Source organism: Marmota monax, unplaced genomic scaffold, assembly GCF_021218885.2.
Source record: "Marmota monax isolate L192 unplaced genomic scaffold, Marmota_monax_Labrador192_F-V1.1 WCK01_AAM20220418_F8-fsc00004, whole genome shotgun sequence".
Taxonomy (NCBI): Eukaryota; Metazoa; Chordata; class Mammalia; order Rodentia; family Sciuridae; genus Marmota; species Marmota monax.
Genome location: NW_026692881.1, coordinates 10196245 through 10218343, shown reverse-complemented (window position 1 = coordinate 10218343; position 22099 = coordinate 10196245). Strand labels below are relative to the sequence as shown.

At 43.2% G+C, this 22099-nt stretch overlaps 2 protein-coding genes across 3 annotated transcripts in view; both read left to right on the top strand.

Annotated features, from left to right (window-relative positions):
• The first annotated feature begins 321 nt into the window (after nt 1-321).
• The window catches only part of Myof (myoferlin), a 151351-nt gene continuing 129573 nt past the window's right edge, over nt 322-22099 (top strand). The window contains exons 1-2 of one of the 2 annotated variants that reach the window (XM_046449805.2): nt 322-648; nt 21782-21837. In XM_046449805.2, the coding sequence (XP_046305761.1) occupies nt 561-648; nt 21782-21837 (144 nt within the window). In that variant the 5' untranslated portion in view covers nt 322-560. The remainder of the gene's footprint in view (nt 649-21781; nt 21838-22099) is intronic. The other variant, XM_046449804.2, reaches the window with a different exon arrangement.
• On the top strand, nt 17688-21759 carry LOC124096197 (POU domain, class 5, transcription factor 1-like). The gene has a single exon (XM_058581095.1). It carries the CDS (start codon nt 19451-19453, stop codon nt 20531-20533), a length of 1083 nt encoding a protein of 360 aa, XP_058437078.1. The 5' UTR covers nt 17688-19450; the 3' UTR covers nt 20534-21759.

Sequence of the window (22099 nt, the reverse complement as noted above, 5' to 3'; positions counted from 1 at the left end):
AACTGCTTTTCAAGAGCTGACTGTAAGTGGTTGCCGAGTGGGTGTGTTCAACACTACGAGAAGAAATGTCAAAAGTAAGAACTTTTTTAAAACGACTAAGCAAAGTTTGAAAACTGCATGAAACTCAGTGAAGAATGGAAGAGGTGACAGAAAAACAATGAATTCTGTTTCAAGATTTATTATTAAAAAGCAGCAACATTTAGTGGTTTCCTGACCTGCCTGCATTTATTAGCCAAATCCATTGAAGTTTCATCTGCTGCACAAAATTATTTTTCATTGAGGTTTTTGTCCATTTCACTTCCACATTTTCTGAATTCGTAAGTCTGTGCCTGCGGCACTGCGCAGACCCGGGGAGCGTGGGTATCAGTTTACACACACAGCCTTCAGTAAATATTCCGTCAGAGGTCCACCCATTCGCCTTTCCCCCTTCGCTCTTCTCTGGGAGAAACCCTCCCTTCCCTCTGGGAGACAAATTCTGTCCCGGGTGGAGGGGCCGGAGCTCCAGCGCCGCGCCTTCCTAACTTCGTTCGCTGAAACTTACTTTCTCCCAAGCAAGAGCCATGCTCCGGGTGATCGTGGAATCTGCCAGTAACATCCCTAAAACGAAATTTGGGAAGCCGGATCCCATCGTTTCCGTAATTTTTAAGGGTAAGGAAAAGTTTTCTTCTCTTTCTGAAGCCCTGTGCCTGGGTCACATACTTTAAGTCCGCCTTTAGTTGGCTGAGAAAGCACAGCCTGGGCAGGTCAGGGGAGAGGACTGTCTGCTGTGAAGGTTTTATAGATTTTTCCCCAGGGCTTTGAAGCTCATTGAATGACCTGATATCTTAGTTTTAATAGTGTGATTTCGGTAAACCCTTGGGAGAAAATGCTTACTTGCTAATCCCTTAACTTCAGGTGTCAGTAAAGTCTGCGTTGGTTCAAAGTGAGAGTTTCAATAGTCTTGCATGCATTTTTCAATTTTCTCTGCCTTGGAGAAAGGGATAAATAGGAAAAAGAAGCCATTAAATAAACTGTTGGAGGAATCATTACTCTATTAAGCAGCCCCATGCTATTTTTATTGTCACTGGGCTTCTGGTGGGTTTGGGTTAGGTGAAGTTAACTTTTTGAATTAGTTTGTTTTTGCCTTATTTTGTGCCTCTTTGTACTTGTTCTCCATTTCTAAGTGGTTGGGGTGTTTTCACAGGTTCTGTAGCTTTTAAACTGCTTAGAGCAGGAGCTTTGAACAGCACGTAGGTGGCTTGGGGATCTGGTTCTATCTTGTTGAATGACCTTGGGCAAGTGACTTCATTTCTCTGAGTTTTTCTTCTGCAATACCGGAGAGGAAAGTTTAGGCTAGATCATCTTAAAAAGGCCCATTGTACTTCCAAGCATATTTTTCTGTAACAAAAGTGATGGCAGTGAAGGGGGTTGGGTGTGGCTTGTATGATGGCCTGCCCCCAGGCAGTGTGATTTTTTGGCTTTGGCTGGAGAGGTGTGTCTAAATCTGGGTTTGGGGGCTTTACACTTTTTCTGTTTGCCCATTTCTGTTTGGTCATGATAAGATTGCCAGCTCACTTCTTGGCAGGAGTCAGGAATGAGGCAGAGAGAGTGGGAGCTTTGATAGGCACATTTCCTGACTGCTCCTCTACCATTTTCCTCTTCCTCCGGGAGCTTGCCTACTTCTCTCTTATAATTTCTGCATAATGGATCCCTTTCTCGGTTCTTGTTTCCATTTTTTATCCCTAGTTTTCTTCTTAAACCTCTAATTCTCAGGATGAGCAAGAAAATGAAAGATCTGAAGACGACAACTCCTCCTCCTCCTCCTCCTCCTCCTCCTCCTCCTCCTCCTCCACCTCCACCTCCTCCTCCTCCTTCTCCTCCGCCTCCTTCTCCTCTTCCTCCTCCTCCTTCTCCTTGGACAGGAGACTGAAGCCAGGTTCTTGCATTTGTTAGGCAATCAATCTACCACTGAGCTACATCCCCAGGCCTTTTTAAATTTAAATTTTATTTTGAGATAGTATGTGACTGAGTTGCCCAGGCTGTCTTGAACTTGAGATCATATTGCTTCAGCCTTCTGGGGAGCTGGGATTACACATGTGTAACGCTGTACCTGGTCAAAATTTGTATTCTTAAACTAGGATGTGGTTTAAACATCTGGCTAGTGAATATCTTGTAATCATGTTATGTCAGAGTTCATTTGTATATATTAGTTATTTTCAAATCTTTTTTTTTTCCTTGATGCAGTTACATACTAGGGCTATAACATGGAGTGTTTGCATCCTTCACCATTGGCATGTAAAGACATGTAAAAATATATTGGGCTCAATCTGGTGATGTCATTGTTTAAAGCAAACGATATAGATTATAAAGGAGTTAGAACTAACGTTATTGAAATCTGATTTGTCAAATGTATATGTCTTAGTTAAAATTTTTAAATGACTAAACCTATGTCTAAGGCTCCGAACATAAAAACACGTAGTGGAAAATGGAAAACAAATGGGAGAATATAGTCTATCCAAACAATTGCATTTGCTAGATTATTTAACTTTAATGTCTTTTCTGGTATCTTTTGGTTGTACACATGGAATGGTAAATCATTCATTCATTCATCTAACAAGCAATCTGACACATGAAAGAACATTGAACTCAGTGTAGGAACATCTGGACTACAGCTGACTTTAGCTAAGTATATGATGACCTTAGTTAACCCAGATTTAACAGCTGGATCTCAAATTTCTCAGCTATGGAATAGAGGGGATGGATTCCATGTATTGAACATAAGCTCTCAGCAAGACATGGGAGATGTTCCTTAGGTGCTGGAGGGGTTATAGCAATGAATATGGCATTTTTCTTGCTTTCAATCTTCCCCAGTGGCTTGCAATACGGGTGATAGCAAATCCTTCCCAGTTGTGCCCCTCCCAACTTTGAGCATTGTATAAAATTAAGTAATATTAAGTCTTAATAGTTCTGAGGATACTACATTATATCATGATAATGTTTATCACTGGGAACTTAGAGCAAAGCCAGATGTGCATCGTGGTGTGGAGTGGGGTAGCGTGTAGTTTGGAAGATATAGAAGCCCTAAGAGAATATCAGTGTGTCACCAAAGAAAGTCCATGTGTTAACTGAAATGTGTAAACATTTTGCCTCTTGAGTACATAAAGCAGACAGATCCAAGCAGTAAGCAGCTCTTCTCAGACCATAAGATGACAGGAAGCATAGTCAAAAGGTGTGTTAGTGCTTGTGTAGACACTGTGGGGCTGTTAGTCATTTTTCTGTTACTTTAACAACTAACCCTAGATGATCAACTTATGAAGAGATCAGATTTATTTAGACTTACAGTTTTGGAGGGTCCAGTCAATGACTGAGCAGATCTATTACTTGTAGACCTTTAACGATGGTGTCAGAGAGTACATCATGGTTGGGGCAGATGGCAGAGCAAACCTGCTTACATCATGGGGAAGAACAAAGAGAGAGAGAGAGACAGACAGACAGACAGACAGACACATCCAGGGCCCCAACAATCTCTTTAAGCACATACCACCAAAGATCTAAAACCTCTTACTAGGGCTTACCTCTTAAAGTTTCTACCTTTTCCCAATTGCACCACAGAAAACAAACCTATAACATGTGCTTTTGGGGGGACACCTGTCCAAACCATAGCAGAGACTGTAGCTACACTGCAACTGGGAATGTGCTGTACTGACAACCAACTGATTTGGAATTGACCCCAGTCTTTTGTGTTCAGGCTCATCTGAGGCTGACTGTTGAGTTGCTCAAGGTCTGGTATGAGCCAGGAGGATTTGGGGGCTACTGCAATCTCTGTTGTGCAACTGTCATTGGTATTTAGTGGGGCCCAAGTAGATTATGGAAGCCACCAGGCTTCTCTGTTTTTTGGTTTTTTTTTTTTTTTAACTTCCTTGTCCATGCACCAGGTCAATGAATCAGCTCTGATCTTAAGGCCAGAAGGCCTATGAGCCAGAGGTGGCCTTTCTCTCTTGAGTTCCACATAAGTAGCTGAGCTACAAAGCCAAATCCAGCAGGAAGTAGACTACACAGGCTTCTGGGACCTCTATCAACTCTAAGACATTACTATTTTCCAAGACATGAGAGGTTTAAAAAATTTTTAAACTTAAATAATACAATATTTTTGAACCTTTTAAAAATTTTTGCATTGTATTATTTTTCTATGATTTCAGACTTACAGAAAAGTTACAAAAGGTTTATACACATATACATAGAGAAAGAGGAAAAACTGGAACAAAGATTCCTGGTTTCTATGAATCCTGCAGATTCCTAACATGTCAAAATTTTACTACATTGTCTTTATTCTCTCTCCCATGTTCACTTTGTTATACATATCACATACACATATTCATACAGAAATACAAACTTACATATATATATATATATATATATATATATATATATATATATATAGAGAGAGAGAGAGAGAGAGAGAGAGAGAGAGTCTGAAGCATTAGGGTAAAAGGACATCATATTTTCAAGCTACTCTTAAAACAATCAGAGAAAAAAACTCACACATCGATTAACAATGGGGACATATTCTGAGAAATGTGTCACCACTCAGCTATGAACACAGTTATGATGTCACTACGCAAGATTATCTTATGGTAACACCATCCTATATACAGTCTGTTGTTGGCTAAAATATCATTACTGACTGGGCATAAAATCATTTTTTAAGTAAAAACTAATGCATGTAAAAATAAAGCAAATGAACCATCCAAAAGGGATTATATGTTCCCACCCCACCCTCCCTACGCTTTCTGTCTTCCACAATTACTACCTGCTGACTGATTGATTTAAATATTTCTCAGTCTTGTGCTATAGACATGCAAATTCTTCCAGTCACTGCCACCTGCTAGCAATAATACAGCAGTGGATGTCCGTGAAGTGCCATTTTTGTGAATGTTTGCCTTGCTGAAGGACTGACTCTGTTGTCTGTGGTTTTGTGTGAGTGGATATTGCCATGAACTTCCATTTCCCCTTTGACTCCTCCTTGTTCTGTGTCAAATCTCTTAAACAGTTGGTCCAGAGGAACTTTCTTGTATACTTTATATTGTTGTGCATTCATGATGTGGCGGTATGTGGCAACATTACATTCATAAACAATGTTCATTTCCTGGAGAAAGTGATGGTTGCTACTGTAGCAGTTTCCTCATTCTGTCTATTCCATCTGCCAGCATTTTCTCTTGCTTCTAGCCTCCTGCAGATCTTTTCTTGGAGAGATGACTGCTGCTACTGTCTAAATGGCCACCAAGTGTTAGGTTATTACTTATTTTTTGAGATTCTTATTATTTCATTTGGACTTTTTTGTTTTTAAATACCAGGAATCAAACCCAGGGATGCTTTACCACTGAGCATCCCCAGCTCTTTTTATCTTTTATTTTGAGACAGGGTCTCACTAAGTTGTTGAGGTCCTCACTAAATTGCTGAGGCTGGCTTTGAACTTGCAATCCTCCTTCCTCAGCCTCCTGAGCCACTGGGATTACAGGTGTGCACTACCATGATTGGCTTTACTTGGACATGTTTTGGGAGCGCAAGCCTAGATATTTCTGTATCCTCCTTCTAATTAGTGTGTCAAACTTTGTAGTCTTCAGTAAACCACTTTACCTTCCTGAGAATCCTTTTTTCTTCTTTCAAAAAATGGGGCAAGCCGGGTGATGTGAGTGCAACTCAGGAGGCTGAGGTAGGAGGATCTCAAGTTGGAGACTAAGCATGGCCTCAAGCAACTTAGTAAGATTCTGTCTTAGAAAAGAAAAGAAAAAAGGTTGGGACATAGCTTGGTGGCAAAGCACCCCCAAGTTCAATCCCCAGCACCAAAATATATGGGTCAGTAATGGCTTACCTGAAAGGGAATAATTCTATAGAGATCCTCAAAGGCTGTGATTTATCCAATAAAGACTTATCACTTCTCTATTTTTAATTAAATTAACTAAGTAATTTATTTGTGGTACTTGGAATTGAACCCAGGGCCTCACTCATGCTAGACAAGTGTTCCAGCACTAAGCTTACATCCCCAGCCCTGAGACTTGCATATTTTTAGCAAGAACCATTTTATTATTTGAAATTGTACAGTTGATTTTTTTTTCCACTTAAGGACATTAACACTGAGAGAAAACAAACAAACCATATATATATTCTTATTCCCTATTTTAAAAAAATTGGTTTTGAATGTGTTTTTTTGGGGGGGGCGGTGACACACAATAATTACATATTAGTGGGGTTCAGTGCAACATTTCAGTACATGCATATAATGTGTAATGTTCAGATCAGGATAATTGGCAGATCTATCACCTTGGACATTTTAAAATTCTGTGTTGGGAATATTCAAAATCCTGAATACTTTTTGGGAAAAACTTTTATATAAGCACAAAAGCTGCCAGATTCCATCGAGAACTGTTGGAGTATAATGGGAGAAAGAGCTCATGGATTTCGTTCACTGTGGTCTGTGAAGGCTCTCAGTGAATTACCCACATAGAAATTTGGTTACCCGGACACCTCAAGGAACTAGTCCAGAAAATTTCCACAGTTCAAATGAGAGCCTTGGCATGCAGGTACTTTAGTAGGACCAGCGTATTGTATTGACAAAACACTCAGGAAGGCAAAAGTGTTTCATCTACTGAGTCATTCTGGTCACTTCCGGGAGAACAGGGCTTGGAGACTCACTGCTAAAGGACAGCGGCCCCACCCTGTGGAAGCTTGGAAACTCTCAAAGGTACACTTCCCAAAGGCACATTCTGAGACTCTCGGCCATTTACAAAGGCCCAATAGCCTTTTAGAAATTGATTAATATACCTTGTTTCCCCTTCCTCCTCCACAACATATTCTACCTTCATGTTCTCAGCCAGAAATGTTGACATTTTTCTGGTTTTATGTTTCTTTTCTGATTATTGATGAGTTTTTCCATCCCCCTAGGATCTGGCCCTGTCACGAGGCATGGTGTTTTTATAATTTCTGCAACCCTGACACATCATTGATGTTATATATATATTTTCAGTATTGCCCTTGAAAGCAAAGAGCTGGCTGGAGATTGGAGACATCTTGGTGTAATAAAGTCATTGATTCTTAGTTGTGAAAGGGACCATGAGAAGCTAGCCAAGCTCCTCATTCAGCCAGAATTACACTTACTGTTCTCTCAGGTGCTTTATGAGATGAGACTTGGCAAAGAGCCACTTCACACATTCCTGAACCCTGAACACAACCAGTTCCCAGCACCTGCTATCCGGGAGCAAACTAGTGTCTTAGACACTTTGCATTCTTGTTCCCAGCGAGAAAAATGTGTTGAAAATTCCTATGTGAAGCATTCGATGGTCTATAACATACACACTACTTATAATGCCATGATATGACACTAGTTACCTTACCCACTGTGTGATTTCCATTCAACAGCTGTTCTGTTGGACAGGGGTGTACTTTGAACACAGTTCTCACTAAGAAATAACTATGGGACATCTGGTACCATAAGCCTTATCAGCTAACATCTTATTGGGCATTAGAATGCAAAGACTCTGAGCTTTGGAGGCTGGGATGCCTGCATGAGGATTCTAGTTGCTGCCTCTTGCTACCAGATACAATCTCCAGCCTCAGTGTTTTTTAATAAGACCTCCTATCTCCCAGAGTTATTTGAGGATCAAATGAAGATACATGTGACTTTACACATGGGAATCCCTAAATTGCCCTAAATTTATTTGATAACAGTTATTTCAGTATGAAAGGAAACCAAGGCTTGAAAAATACTCATGACATGATTCTAGATCCAGAAGACCAACTAGTTAGAACTCTTGGATGAATTAGGAGAATAGACATGCCAAGATTATAATTTAAAATTAGATGGAAGAGTGAAGAGCTTTGTGAAGAAAGTGTCATTTGACTTGGTCATAAAGGATGAGTGAAAACTAGACATAAAGAATGGGGAAAAGAACCTTCCATGTTTGGGAACAACATAGAAAGTCCAGAGGCCACGTTCCTCTGTGATGAGGTTGACCATGGGGCCTGGTATGGCCATGGCTTGCACTGGACTTGTCAACCACTGGGGAGCCCCCAGGCAGTGATATATGAGTAACTGATGAGAAATAGTCAGGGAGACAACTTAGAAAGTTTACAAGTTGAGACAAATGTTTCCCAGGGAAGAGGGAGGTCATTCTTGGGCTGGAATCAGAAGGAACTAATAAAGGAAAGTAACTAAGGAAGAAGCTGATTGATTTAAATCAATAAGAAAACCATATTAGGCAGACTGAGCAGGCCCTCCTTCCTCACACTGCCTGGCCTCCTCTCAGTCAGGTGGGTGACACTGTAAGAGGTTAACATGGGGCCTTTAGCCATCTGAGACAGGAGGGAAGGAGGCCATCTGGAGATAGAAGAAAGGCTTAGAATTTGACAGTGAAATTTGAAAACCAATTTTCTGTCTTCCCAAAGGTCAAGCTAAGATGAGGGTCTCATACATAGAAGATCCTCCTCTCTCTATGCCACTGTTGGACCCAGGACGGAAGGTGTCATGGTCTGGAATTGTTTAATGACAAGGGACAGATACCCACTCAAGCTTGTTCAAGAAAATCTTGGGAGTTTTCCTAAAGTTAGAGAGAAATCTCTCAGAATCCAAATCCTGGGCCTCACAGGGGACATCACCATGTCTGGCAAGGAGTCATTAGTACTCTCTCCCTCTCTCCCAGAGACTGTGTAGCCTCAGGCCTCAGTTTTTCTCTGCACATGGCAGCCATTACCTTTCTGCACATTGGCTACCTTACTGAGGCCTCTTGTGTGGGCTTTGGGTCACCACCAGGTGACTTGATCCTGACTCGACCCTAACTACAATGTTAGTGTCTCCTCATTGAGGTCTTTGAGAGACAGACTCTAGTTGACTCTATTTTGATCAGATGTTCATACCTGGTCCAATCAGCTGTGGTTAAAGGACATGGAAGCCCAGGACAAGCAGGTATACCAGATGTGTCTAGTGCACAGGATGAGCTTCTGAGGGACTAGAACTCAGTCCATCTCCCAGTTCAAGGATTTGACCTGTTCTTTGCTCTGTTTTTTTTTTTTTTTTGGTACCAGGGATTGAGCCCAGGGTTACTTTACCATTGAGCCACATCTCCAGCCCTTTTTAATATTTTACTTAGAGACAGGGTCTCACTGAATTGCTTAGGGCGTTGCTAAATTACTGAGGCTGGCTTTGAACTTGTGATCCTCCTGCCTCAGCCTCCCGCCTCAGTCTCCCGAGCTACTGGGATTACAGGTTTGCACCACTGTCCTGGCTCTTTGCGTCTTTAATCTGCTAATTGACCTAACATCCCACACGAAGAGACTCCTTTTTTCTATGATCAACACAATAGATGGAAAAGGATGACCTTAGGAATAGGCAGGTTAAATTTCATTTCTGGTTTTATTACTAGGAAATTGTCACTGGGCAACTGTATTTCTGAACCTTCATTTCCTCATCTATCAAGTGAGGGGAATAGGGTATAATTCATAGAAATAATGTAAGGACGGGGCTGTGGTTGTGGCTCAGAAGTAGAGCAGCCACCTGGCGTGCGTGAGGCACTGGGTTCCATTCTCAGCACCACATAAAGTAAAATAAAGACATTGTGTCCACCTATAACTAAAATTAAATATTAAAAAAAAGAAACAATGTAAGGACCAATAGAGAGACAATATCTAAAGCTCTTACCATAGAGCCTGACACATAATTGTTACATGACAGATGTTCCTTTTATACTCATTCCTTTCCCACTGCTGGGGATCATACAGAACCCTAAGGGACCTTTCTGAGGGGTGGCCCAGGCTTAGATTTCAAAATAAGTGGGAAGCCCTTTGGTTGTAGCTGCACAGGGATCTTGAAGGCAGAGCCCATGTCTGATTTATTGATAAGAGTGCACCATGGCCTCTCAATTAGGCACATAGTGGGTTCTTTGTTTTTAGCTGTGGTAAAAGACACATAGCATTTATAATCTTAACCATCTTAAAGCAAACAAAATTTCAACCATCATCAACACCATCCATTCACTAACAGAACTCTTCATCTTGTAAAACTGAAATTGTTTCTGTACCTATTAAATAATAACTGCCCATTCCCATTATCCCTAACCTCTGGCAGTGACCATTCTTTTTATCCCTATGAATTTGACTACTCTAAAGCACTTCTTATAAGTGAAATCAAACAGTATTTGACCTTTTGTGCCAGACTTATTTCACTGAGCATAATGCCTTCAAGGTTCATTCATGTAGCAGTATCTCTCGGAATATTCTCCATTTTTAAGGCTGAATAATATTCCATCGTAAGTATATAGCACATTTGGTTTATCCATTCATCTGCTGACGGGTACTTTGGGTTGCTTCTATCTTTTAGCTCTAACAAATAATTCTACTACAAACAACGGTACAAGTACCTGTGTCCCTGCTTTCAGTTCTTTGGGACATGTACTAACATCCTGAAGAACTGCTCTACTGTTTCCCACAGCTGCAGCACCATTTTACATTCTTACCAGCTGTGCATGCACAAGAGTTCCAATTTCTCCACATCCTTGACAACACTTTTGTTATTTTCTGGTTTTTATAATGGCCATCCTAATGACTGTGGGCACAGTAGATTCTTAGCAACTCTCCACTGACTTGGACTTTCAGCTCACACTTGCCTTGTTAGCTCTGTTGTGCCGGGTACCACAGCACAGCTGAAGGCATGTGGGAAATTGCCTTGATCCCCTGAAGTACCAGGTCTTTTTGTTGGTCTGGGCTCCTGAGGACAGGGCTGGAACCAGAGTTCACCCTGCTCCTCCCAGAAGCACATTGTGGGGAGATCAGTTTCCCTAAATCAGGTTGCCCTGACATCCTCTCTCTCCTGACATCCTCTACTCCTTTGTGGCTTATTGAATTTATACCAGCCCTCTCCATTAGACCGTAAGCTTTGTGAGAACAGGGCCCATGTCACTTTCCCTAGCACCTGGCTTGATGCCTGGTATACAGTAAATAATCAATAATAAGTTCTTGAATGAATGATTGTGGCTCTTCTACTCATTTGGATCAGAGATTCATGGACCATAGGCACCATATGATACCAGATCTCTATGCCCACAAACTACAAAACTGATCTTAAATATTTAAGACTTCAGGTTTCCACAGGCTGGTTGAAATCCATGAGTTGAATCTCAACAAAAGCTGGAAGTCAGAGGAGCCCCAGCCTACCTCTGACCTTGACATAGGCTTTGGTCTTAATTAATGGCATGGAACCTGCAGTGGGGATATGATCTTCCTCTAAAGGTTATAAAAATAAATAACATGATGTACTTAGGGTGTCCAGACTTAAAGTAGATGTTTATTCTTCCTCCACTTCTTGAAGTCTGCCTCCCTTTGCACGTTGCCAAATGAAAAATTAGTGCCCCCGGTTATGTGCTAAAGAAATAGAAAGATTACAAATCTAGTGAGGATGGCCATACAGGACCTTTAAGCTCCTGTAAAGGGTGAAGCTGTAAGTCTGGAAAAGAGGTCTAGACTGGGTTCACATTGTGTCTAAACAACTAGTCAGTTTGGTGAAAATAAAACAGACTTTTTAAAAAGCTTTATTCACCAATCACTTTCTATATGTGGAAGATTATTAGAGCAACATGTTCAAAAGAACTTCCTATGATGGGGGAAATGGTCAAGATCTGCCCTGTCCAATGTGGTAGCCACTAGCCACATGTGAATATCGCTGAAAGGTGACCAAGAGACTGAAAATTTAATATTAGTTTTAATTAATGTTAATGCACATAGCCACATGTGCTTATTGAAGACCTAAGCAGGCAGCACAGATAGCAACAGACAGCCACAGCAGCCCAGTCCAGACTGCCCACTCACTGTGGCCCAGCACCTGTGGACCTCACTTGCCTTATCTGTAAAACGGAGTGGTAATAGTCCCAACTGCAAGCAAGGTGCAGGGATTGGCATGAGTACAGTGTAAGCACATAGGAAGGTCTACGCAGTTATTTTGATCTTCTAGAGACTATGGGCTGGATGCACAACCCAAGTAATAACAATTACTTGGCCTTCCACCATTTATTCAGCTCTTACTCTGCGCACACACCTGCATGTAGTACCTAACCCTCATTTCATTCTTAGGAAGAAGGTGTTGTTGTTTTATCGCCATTTTTCCTGTGGGGGAGCTGGGGCAGAGACAGGGCAGGGTTTTACTAGATTCCAGACTGTATTTGCAGAGCTCAGGATGAATGAGGAGATGGCACAGTACCTAGACCACAACCACCACCGAGTCAAGTGAATGCTTCCGACCCCTTCACTGATAGAGTTGTTCAGTGTGGGGGACATTTGGATCCAGTCTGCAGGAGGAAGAAAGTGCACCAAGAACAAAAGAATTCTATAAAAAGAAAAGAAAAACAAAACCCAACCCTCCTGGGCTGAGCTTGCCACAGGGTAATGAAACCTTTAGGACTTGCAGTGACTCAGAGGCTCAGAGGTGACATAGCTTAGGAGTGAATCAGTTCCTCTGGTAATCACATTTGAGCCATTTTATCAGTGGGAACTAAAAACCTAACAGTGTATGTAAAGTATTAAAAATCTAATATTTAACTGTCAGGATGAGGTGTCATTTCATTTTACCTATTTGCTGGTTTGTTACCTTGATCATCTTTTTTATCCTAATAGTAAAGCTTAGAAATTAGAAAAAAAATTTCCCCTTATCTTTCTTTCTTATGCAAATAACATAAAAAGTTATATTTTTTGCTTATCCTTCCTCACTGTCTGAATTCACTGCCTAGCTACTTCCTGTCTCTCCCTGATTTGTGTTGTTGCTGCTTTCTCCTTTCAAACATGCATCCATTCAAAAAGCAATGATGGAGGCTTAGGCACAGGCCCCAGGAATTTAACCCAGGGACACCCAACCACTGAGCCACATTCTCAGATTTTTTCAAATTTTTGAGGCAAATTCTCTCTAAATTGCTTAGGGCCTCACTAAATTGCTGGGGCTGGCTTCAAACTTGTGATCCTCCTGCCTTAGCCTCTGAAGTCACTGGGATTACAGGCATGCACCACTGCACCTGGCTGAGCTAGACACCCACCTTACGATGGCTTCCCATAGTGACATGCTTTGTGAAAGTCACCCCTCTCAGACCCCTTACATTGTATAAAATCTTTTCATAGGATTGATCTTCCCAACACCAGGTGGTGATGAAGACAGGTATTTATACCCCCTTTTTCAGGTGAGTGTATTGAGACTCAGAAAGATCAAGGGAGGTCAAAGTTGCATAGCCCACAAGAGGCAGGGAATAAACAGAACCTGGGTCTTGAGATTCTTAGTCCAATACATTTTACCACTGCTTAGAAAAATGCATGGCTCGCTTTCCCTGCGCTTGACATCTCTCTTGCTTTAGTTCTACCCTCTGTCCCTGTCCCAGGCTCCAGTGACAAACAGCAGCCCACAAACACTCCTGACTCCCAGCACTCCTGTAGGTTTGCAGCAAACAACCAGCTCACTAAAGAGCCCAGAGGTCAAAGCCACTTACAGCATAGGAGGGAGGTCTGAGGAGAGTGGAATAAAACTGCTGGCAATAGCGAAAATCCTGTTTAACAAGATTATTAATTATGGAATGTCAGCATCTTAGGCCCAGGGCACATGGAGCTCGTCCTTTTCTGCTTAGAAGGGATGGGATCTAATTTTCAAGATTTTTGACTCGTTCTTTGCTTTCAGAATTATTTTGTGTGACTGTTGAATCATGCTTGTCTGATGGAAGCCGCTGCAGGTTTTGCTTGTAACCCAACATATAGCAATGTCCCTTGCATCCTGGGCTCTTTCTTGCTTTCTCACTTGATCCTTCCTCTGCCAGTGGACTTTTTAATCCCCTTGTTATAGGACGTTCAGGCCTAGAAATGCCTTCTGGACCTCAACTCCTCTGTGGAGATAGTGAATTTGCCAAGAACCAGCCTTAATTCATTCTCTATAAATTATGTCTCAGAAACATGCCACCAGAAGCTGGAGTGGCTAGGAGTCTCAGGAAGCAGAATGCCTACATTCAAATTCTGGCTTTGTTTCTTGATAGCAGGTGGCTCTGGACATGCAACTTAACCTTATTATGCCTTGAAATAAGAATAATGTTAATAAGTGACATCCACCAAGCTCTTAGAAGAGTGTGTGGCAGATTACAAGTCCTATATATGGTAGCTATTATTCCTGGCATTAGATAGCAATTTTTATTAATGAATAAATCTGGACATAGGAAGTAGCCCAAAGGTACACAGCTGATAATGACTGAAAAAGCCGCAGGTCATCCTGGAGTTAAGAGGACAGGTTGGGAAATGAAGCAGACTTGGGGCTAAAGCTTGACTCTGCCACTTAGTAGTTCTGTGATCTTGGAGCAAGTCAGTTAACACCACTGAACCTCAGTCTCTTCATCTGTCAAATGGGCATGCTGACACTTCCTGTGTTTAAAGTACCTGGCCCAGATGGATGCTCACACACAAGATCACCACTGCAGCAGCCCATTTAGGTGTCTGGCTCCACCTGAGCCCTGCAGGTGGCACAGCCAGGATGGGATTGCTCCCTAGGGTTGGCTTTCAGGGAATAGCTTCCGTGAGTCTTTCAAATTGACAGGCCTCACTGCAGTTGCCTTGGAGGATCTGGGTTTGATTTGAGAACTTGCTCTCCTGGAAGGGCATCTCCAGAGGCCAGTGGGGCATGGGGTGCAGAAAGGGGAGCAGGAACTTCGCCTGCCTCTGCCTGGGTGTTCCTGTGTATCAGCTCTATCAGCAGCTGCTAAAGAAATGTACAAAACAGCCTTTCTTTGTATCATGGTTCCCACTTGGCCCAAATGTTTTTCTCCTGGAACCCGTTTGGCAACATCGTTCCAAAGCATTGGAGCAGACAGGATTGGAAAGTGTAAAGTCAGAAACACTACTCCAATAGGTTCCCCTGGGTAGTCCACATGACTCTGTGCCCTTCCCCTCCCCTGTCCCTCTCAAGTCCTGAGGGATGAGACATCTCCTGCTTACCCTTCCCAGAGCCATCTCTGGGCCCTAGTTATTGTAGAAATTACCCCATGGTCATGGCTGCCAGGCTATCTTCCAGGGAGGACGTCACTGCCCACATGCCAGCTGCCCCAGGCAGCCTCTGAGGTCTGGAATGGAGCCACATGGAAATTATTCCATTAGGGCAGTCCCTGCCTCACTGGGCACACCCTGTTATACAATAGGGAACCCTGCAGTATGCAAAAGGGGGCTACCCTGTTGCCATAATGAGAAATCATCTAATAGCTCATTTGTTTAGTGCTTTCTGTAGGCCGGGGATTGAGCACTTTGTATTCAAGCTCTAACTTAATCATGAAAGCAACCATGGTCATAATACTTATATGAATTTGTAAAGTCCAATTCACTCAAATCATGGAAAAACTACTATCTAGTAAGCATTAGCTGAGGGCCGGGGGTGGATAACAATATTAATACAATATAGTCCCAGTCTTTAAGGAGTAACTGCCTAGCCTTAATCCTCCAATGTTGGAAACTGCTTTGTGTCTCTTATCTGCCAGATTTGAATTCCAGCTCTGTCACTTCCTAGCTGGGATAAGTTACTGAATCTCTCTGTGCCTTGGTTTCCCCCTTTTTAACTAGGCTTGATCATCATAGAACTTACCTCTTAGAGTTGTTGTGAAGATTAAATGAGATAACTCATGAAAAGTACTGGGAGCTCTGACTGAATTAATGCTAGCCACATGTGGATGGGCTTCAGGAGGTCTGTGAAATTTTAGGCAAATGGTGGATGAATTGATGTGTGGTTGTTCATCTCTCAAAAGAAAGAGGACTTGACCTTGGAACCTGAAAAAGGTGAAATACTCCTGACATCAAGTTCACATGGACCGCTGATCCTGGAGACCTGGTTGATTCACTTCACCTACTGAGGAAGGCTTTGAAAATAGCACCCGCTTCTTCTCCTTGAGCCATTTCAGAAAGACACCACAATCTAACCACTCGGGACTTGGGGACACCTCCTGAGGTTCATGTCGCACTAAACTTGGAGGACACTTTAGATATTATCTCATCTAAAGTCACAAGTTTACACATAAGAAGTCTGAGCTGGTGATTAAGTCTTACTTCTTCCAAAGATAATAGCTCAAAAAATGGAGAGTTCACTGATTTCCAAGTCCGGTCAGGGGAGGTTGGCCAACACCTGTCCTTTTCCCTTTAGGATTATCAGAATCAGTAGGATATGGTGTATTTGAAAGGACATAAAAATGTGTTACCATTGTAGGTGTTATTATTTCCATGGGCTCCTGCTGTTATTAGTTAGGTTAGACAGGATTCTCCAGAGAAACAGAACGAATAGAATGCATCCGTGAGTGAGTGTGTGTGTGTGTGTGTGTGTGTGTGTGTGTGGAGAGAGAGAGAGAGAGAGAGAGAGAGAGAGAGAGAGAGAGAGAGAGAGAGAAGGGAATGGGCTTCTGTGGGGATTGGCAAGTCTGAAATTTGTGGTGCAGGCCAGCAGTCTGGAAACTCAGGCAGGGTTTCTATGTTAATGGTGTTGAGGTGGAATTTCTCCAGGAAACATCAGCTTTTACTCTTAAGGTCTTTGACTGTTTGAATGAGGCCCACCTACATTACAGAGGGAAAATCTCTTACTGTAATTCAGCTGATGGTAAAGTGTTAGTCACATCTCCACATCATAGCTGGCCACCTGGCACAGAAGTGGCAGTTAGTCTTGGGAGACCTGAACTGCAAGGCTCTTGTGTACTGTCTGGTCGGTGACCAGCAAAGGAAAGGGCTCCGTGAAGAGGGTGAATTGGCTGTTCAGTACCCTGGGGACCTCATTCGGGTTAATCACTGCATTTAGGTTAATCACTGCACTGTTGACCTTCACAGAACCTAGTGAGAGGCAGGCGTAGCTAATCAGAAAACAGGAAACGTCCCAAAGAATGCCCTCAGTCTTGGTCCAAAGTTTCTGCATTTGAGTCAGTTGTTTTGTTCAGGGCTGTAAGTACTTAATTCCTTTCCATCGGAAGGAACAGTCATCTTAATAAAATTAGAGGTGGCGGCAGAGGAGGTAGGTGATGCAGAGAAGGGAGGAGGGTTGCCTGTGGTTAATCAGATGTTTGGTGCCTGCATCTTTGACCTTGAAGCATTTGACCAATCAAATAATTGAATAATAGTAATATCTGACTCTGTGGCTGCTGATAAGGAACTAATTTATCATTTTTTTTGTTTGCTAACTTTTTTTTATGTGTGAGAATAGGATTTTAATAAAAGATAATGCATTCACATTTTGATTCTAATCAGAGACTCCTCCTTGGAAGGGTTCGGGCTGGGTTTCCCCAGAAGGGGAGGAGCTCATGCTAACTACTTACACATTTTCCTTTCTAGTCAAGGAAATAGGAGTGTGCAGGGGGCAAATATAAGGGCTTGGAGTGAGACTAGACCTGGTTAGAGGGCTTCCTCCTAGCCCTATGATCTTGGGCAAATTACTTAACCATTCTGGACTCACTTTACTTATCTGCAAACTGGAGATACTAACAGTGCCTACCCAACAGGTTTGCTAGAAGGAATAAGTGAAATGAGGCATGGAAAGGGCTTAGCAAAGCCTGGCTTACAGTGAGCATCCCCTAGAGGGTAAGACCTTCTGCAGCAACACCCTGCACCTAGTGCTTGGAGCTACAGGAAGTTCCTCCTTAGTAGCTCCACCCAGTCTGAGGTCAAAGGCTTCTGCTGAGACTTGACTTCTCCCTTTTGTTCTCAATACAAAACTAAATCATATGTTCTGGAAATGTATTAAGAGTTGTTGGCAACTGGGTTTTTATCATTGAATTATGAATTTATTGAATTTTCTTAAGCCCATACTCTAATATTCTCCTCTTTTAAGTGACTCCTATCAGTCAAATGAAGCTTAGTGGAAATTTAAGACTTTACAGTATGACCATTACCTCTCCCTCAGCCCTCTACTCCTTTCCACAGCCAGTTGTGTGTGCAGAGTCCCCAGACATAACCAGCTCTCCCCTCCTCCACAGCTAACCCACCCACCTGGTGGCCTGTATCTGGAATGAGCTTTTCTTCTTAGATCTGCATTTTCAATCCCTCCTTGTCAATCATTCCCAAACTCCACCTCTGCTTCCTCGGTACCCAGGTTGGATACATAGAATTTTTGGATTTGCCCATTTCACTCTTTGGACCTTGAAGGTCCAAAGACCTTCTTTATGACTTAGTTCTCACCCACCAGTCCCTGGTTAGTGGTACCATTTTATGTGTGTTGAATGCAGGGATTCCTAACCTTTTTCAAAGGTCACTAACTTACTTGAGAATCTGTGAGAATAGTGAGTTCTCTCCCCCTGAAAAACTCAGAGGCAATATTTTGTATATTAGAACAAATACTCTTTAGAGAGTTTCATGATGCCCTGAAATCTGTTCAGGGGCTTCCCTGTGGTCACTGCCCAAGAATCCAGGTTCCTTACATATATTATATGTACATATCTTCATTATCCAATGTTCTGACAGCCTCCAAAGAGGTGCTGTGGTGTGTGGAAAACCCTCAGGTGTTGGAACCAGAGAGATGTAGTTTCAAAATCTGACTGTTTCCCATTAATTGTGTCATCTTAAGCAAGTTGATTGCTCTTGGTTTTCTTGTCTGTAAAACGAGGATGACCTTGAAGGTATCATAATGGATAGACACTGCAGCAGAACACACAGCCTGGCACCTAGAAATGATTACTTAGATGGAGTTGCTACAATTATGTGGAGAAATCATTTTGCCCAATTCCACTGTAGTTAAAAATTCTTTGCATGGCTCCTCTTTCCTCTCAAGAACATGTTCTCTTCCTGTAACCAGAGGAGAGAAGAGTTTATGTCAGATGAGAAGAGAGATGGGTGGGTCCAGTATGGAAGTGTGGGAGGGATAATTTCTGGACAGCTTACAGGTGGCAGCAGAATCAAATCCAGTGAGAGGCCCTGTTGACCTCACAGACAGACCACATTTGGAACTAGCCAGTGAGGTCTAGGCACGAGCCCATGAGTAGGATCATGCTGAAGCTTAGAAAGGGAAGCCCATTGGACTATATGATGCCCACTCAAGTGGAAAAGTTAATGCTTAGCAGAGGGAGGGTCATGACTCATGGCCTTACAATGTTGAGGTCTTGGAAGAATGAGGTGGTTAGTCCCACAGACAGCTGGGAGCCAAAGCAATGTGACATTCAGTTGAACAAAACCAACTGCCTCCTATACTCCACAGTGGCAGAGGGGAAGCAATGGCCCAAGCATGGTTCAAAGTGTAACCACTGATGTGACACTGCCTGGGTTCAAATCCTAGCCTTGCCCCTGACTGATAGGTGATTTTGAATATGGTATTTTAACTTCTCAGTGTCCTTAGCTGTGAAAGGGGAGTGACAACAGTAATATATACCATTTTAAGAAAATAGAATAAGAGAGGTGTTGAGCTGTTCCTTGGTGAGCCCTTATTTTTTCAGGGCCCCGGTTTGGGGTGCCCTTTTAACCCATGGCCGGACATCTGGCTTCGGACTTTGCCTTCTCACCCCCTCCGGGCGGTGGGGGTGATGGGCCAGGAGGGCCAGAGCCGGGCTGGATTGACCATCGGACCTGGCTAAGCTTCCCAGGCCCTCCCGGTGGTCCAGGAATCGGGCCAGGAGTTGGGCCAGGTTCGGAGGTGTGGGGGATTCCCTCATACCCTCCGCCCCACGACTTCTGTGGAGGGATGGCATACTGTGGACCTCAGGTTGGAAAGGGCCTGATCCCCCATGGTGGCCTGGAGACCCCTCAGCCTGAGGTTGAGGTGGGAGCTGGGATGGAGAGCAACTCTGAGGGGGCCTCCCCCGAGCCCTGCATTGCTCACCCTGCTGTTGTGAAAGTGGAGAAGGAGAAGGTGGATCAAAACCCTGAGGAGTCCCAAGATATCCAAGCTTTGCAGAAAGAACTTGAGGAATTTGCCAAGCTGCTGAAGCAGAAGAGGATCAATTTGGGATATACTCAGGCCGATGTGGGGCTTACCCTGGGGGTTCTCTTTGGGAAGGTGTTCAGCCAAACGACCATCTGCAGCTTTGAGGCTCTGCAGCTCAGTTTCAAGAACATGTGCAAGCTGCGGCCCCTGCTGCAGAAGTGGGTGGAGGAAGCAGACAACAATGAGAACCTTCAGGAGATATGCAAAGCGGAGACCCTACTGCAAGCCCGGAAGAGAAAGCGAACAAGTATCGAGAACCGAGTGAGAGACAACCTGGAGAACATGTTCCTGCAGTGCCCAAAACCCACCCTGCAGCAGATCAGCCACATTGCTGAACAGCTAGGGCTTGAGAAGGACGTGGTCCGAGTGTGGTTCTGTAACCGGCGCCAGAAGGGCAAACGATCAAGCACTGATTATTCCCAACGAGAGGATTTTGAGGCTGCAGCTTCTCCTTTCTCAGGGGGACCTGCATCCTTTCCTCTGGCCCCAGGGCCCCATTTTGGTACCTCAGGTAATGGAAGCCCTCACTTCACCACACTCTATTCCCCGGTTCCTTTTCCTGAGGGGGAAGCCTTTCCCTCTGTCTCTGTCACCACTCTGGGCTCTCCCATGCATTCAAACTGAGGTACCTGCCTTTCCCAGGTACGGGGGCAGAGGAAAGAGGAGCTAGGGAGAGAACCTGGAGTCCGGACCAGGGCTTTTGGGATTAAGTTCTTCATTCACTAAGGAAGGAATTGGAAGCACAAAGGGTGGGGTGAGGAGTTGGGGAACTGGTTGGAGGGAAGGTGAAGTTCAATGATGCTCTTGATTTTAATCCCCACATCACTCATACTTTGTTCTTAAATAATAAAGAAGCCTGGGACACAGTAGATAGATAAATTTGTCTTTGGTTTATCCTCTTTTAATTATTGAAGGGCACTAGAGAAATCTGGTGTTAGATACTAACTGCTGTCATACCTGTGACCCTGAAACTGACATGCCATTTCAACTATTCAAGATCTTTCCAGCAACTTGGGAGGCTGAGGCAGGGGGCTCACAAGTTTGAGGCTAGTCTCAGCAATTTAGCAACACCTTATCTCAAAATAAAAATGGACTGGCTTAAAAAAAAAAAAAGAAAATAGAATAATACTTCTAGCATTTGTCATGCAGAGATTAGCTTTTATTTTGGTAAATCTTTTAGAGACAGCCTCCCAGGGCTCCCAAGAGAAGCCCTTGCTCTTTGGACTTTGCTCCAAGGAAACTTGAAGCACTGGCTACATTTACTTATTTACTTCTCTAGGTAGGGTCAGGAGTAAAATGATCCCCAAATCCATCATGCTGGTCCTAGATAGTGCTCCTCTTCTAATTCTCTTGATTTCAGGCCTGTGGGAGGGAGTCCTATCTCATCTTTAAGCTGTGTTGAGGTTTTGTAACTCTGGAAGTCAGGATGGGCTTCAGGGCTGAGATTCCAGGTTTCGGTCAGGTACCCTTGCCACACTGAGCTCAGACACATTTTGTAACTCTGAAACTCAGTCTCCTCATCTATTCAGTGGTTGTACCAGCATCTCAAAGATCATCTCTGTTGGCTTCTTTTTGCAGCAGGCAGGAGATGCAGAGGCCCCAGGAGATCTGCTTGAGGGAGGAGCAGAACATCACAGCACTCCATGATTTTGAATCCCTTGAAGACCAGGGGATGTGAAAGATGTTTTAAGCCAAAAAAAATGTCATTTCATTGGGAAGGCAGATAGATATCAAGTGGTCCCCATCGTAGGCAGATGAATGAGGAAATGTAGACACATATTAGGCTCTCGGCTAATGTTCTTTGAAGGAATGAATGAATTTTAAATGCTCTTTATTTCTCATTGATTGAATCTGTAATTTTTTTATTTGCAGATGAGAAAAAGAAAACGAAGAAAGTCGATAATGAACTCAATCCTGTCTGGAATGAGGTGACTTTGTGATTTTTTTTTTTTCAACTTTGCTTTAATGGATAAGCTACTTCTTTGGATCAGAAACTAACTCTTCCCTTTGGAAAGAGAATTTCCACCCTACTCACTCCAGCTCCCCTTCTTTCCCCAAGACAGTAGCACACTTCAAAGAGGTTGGCCCACCAATGACTGTCTCCTGCATGGGGTGGTGTGGTGAGCTAAACCTGGCCTGGGAATCAGGAGGGATGATGTCTCTCCTGGCTCAGCCGGGAGCTTGCTGCGT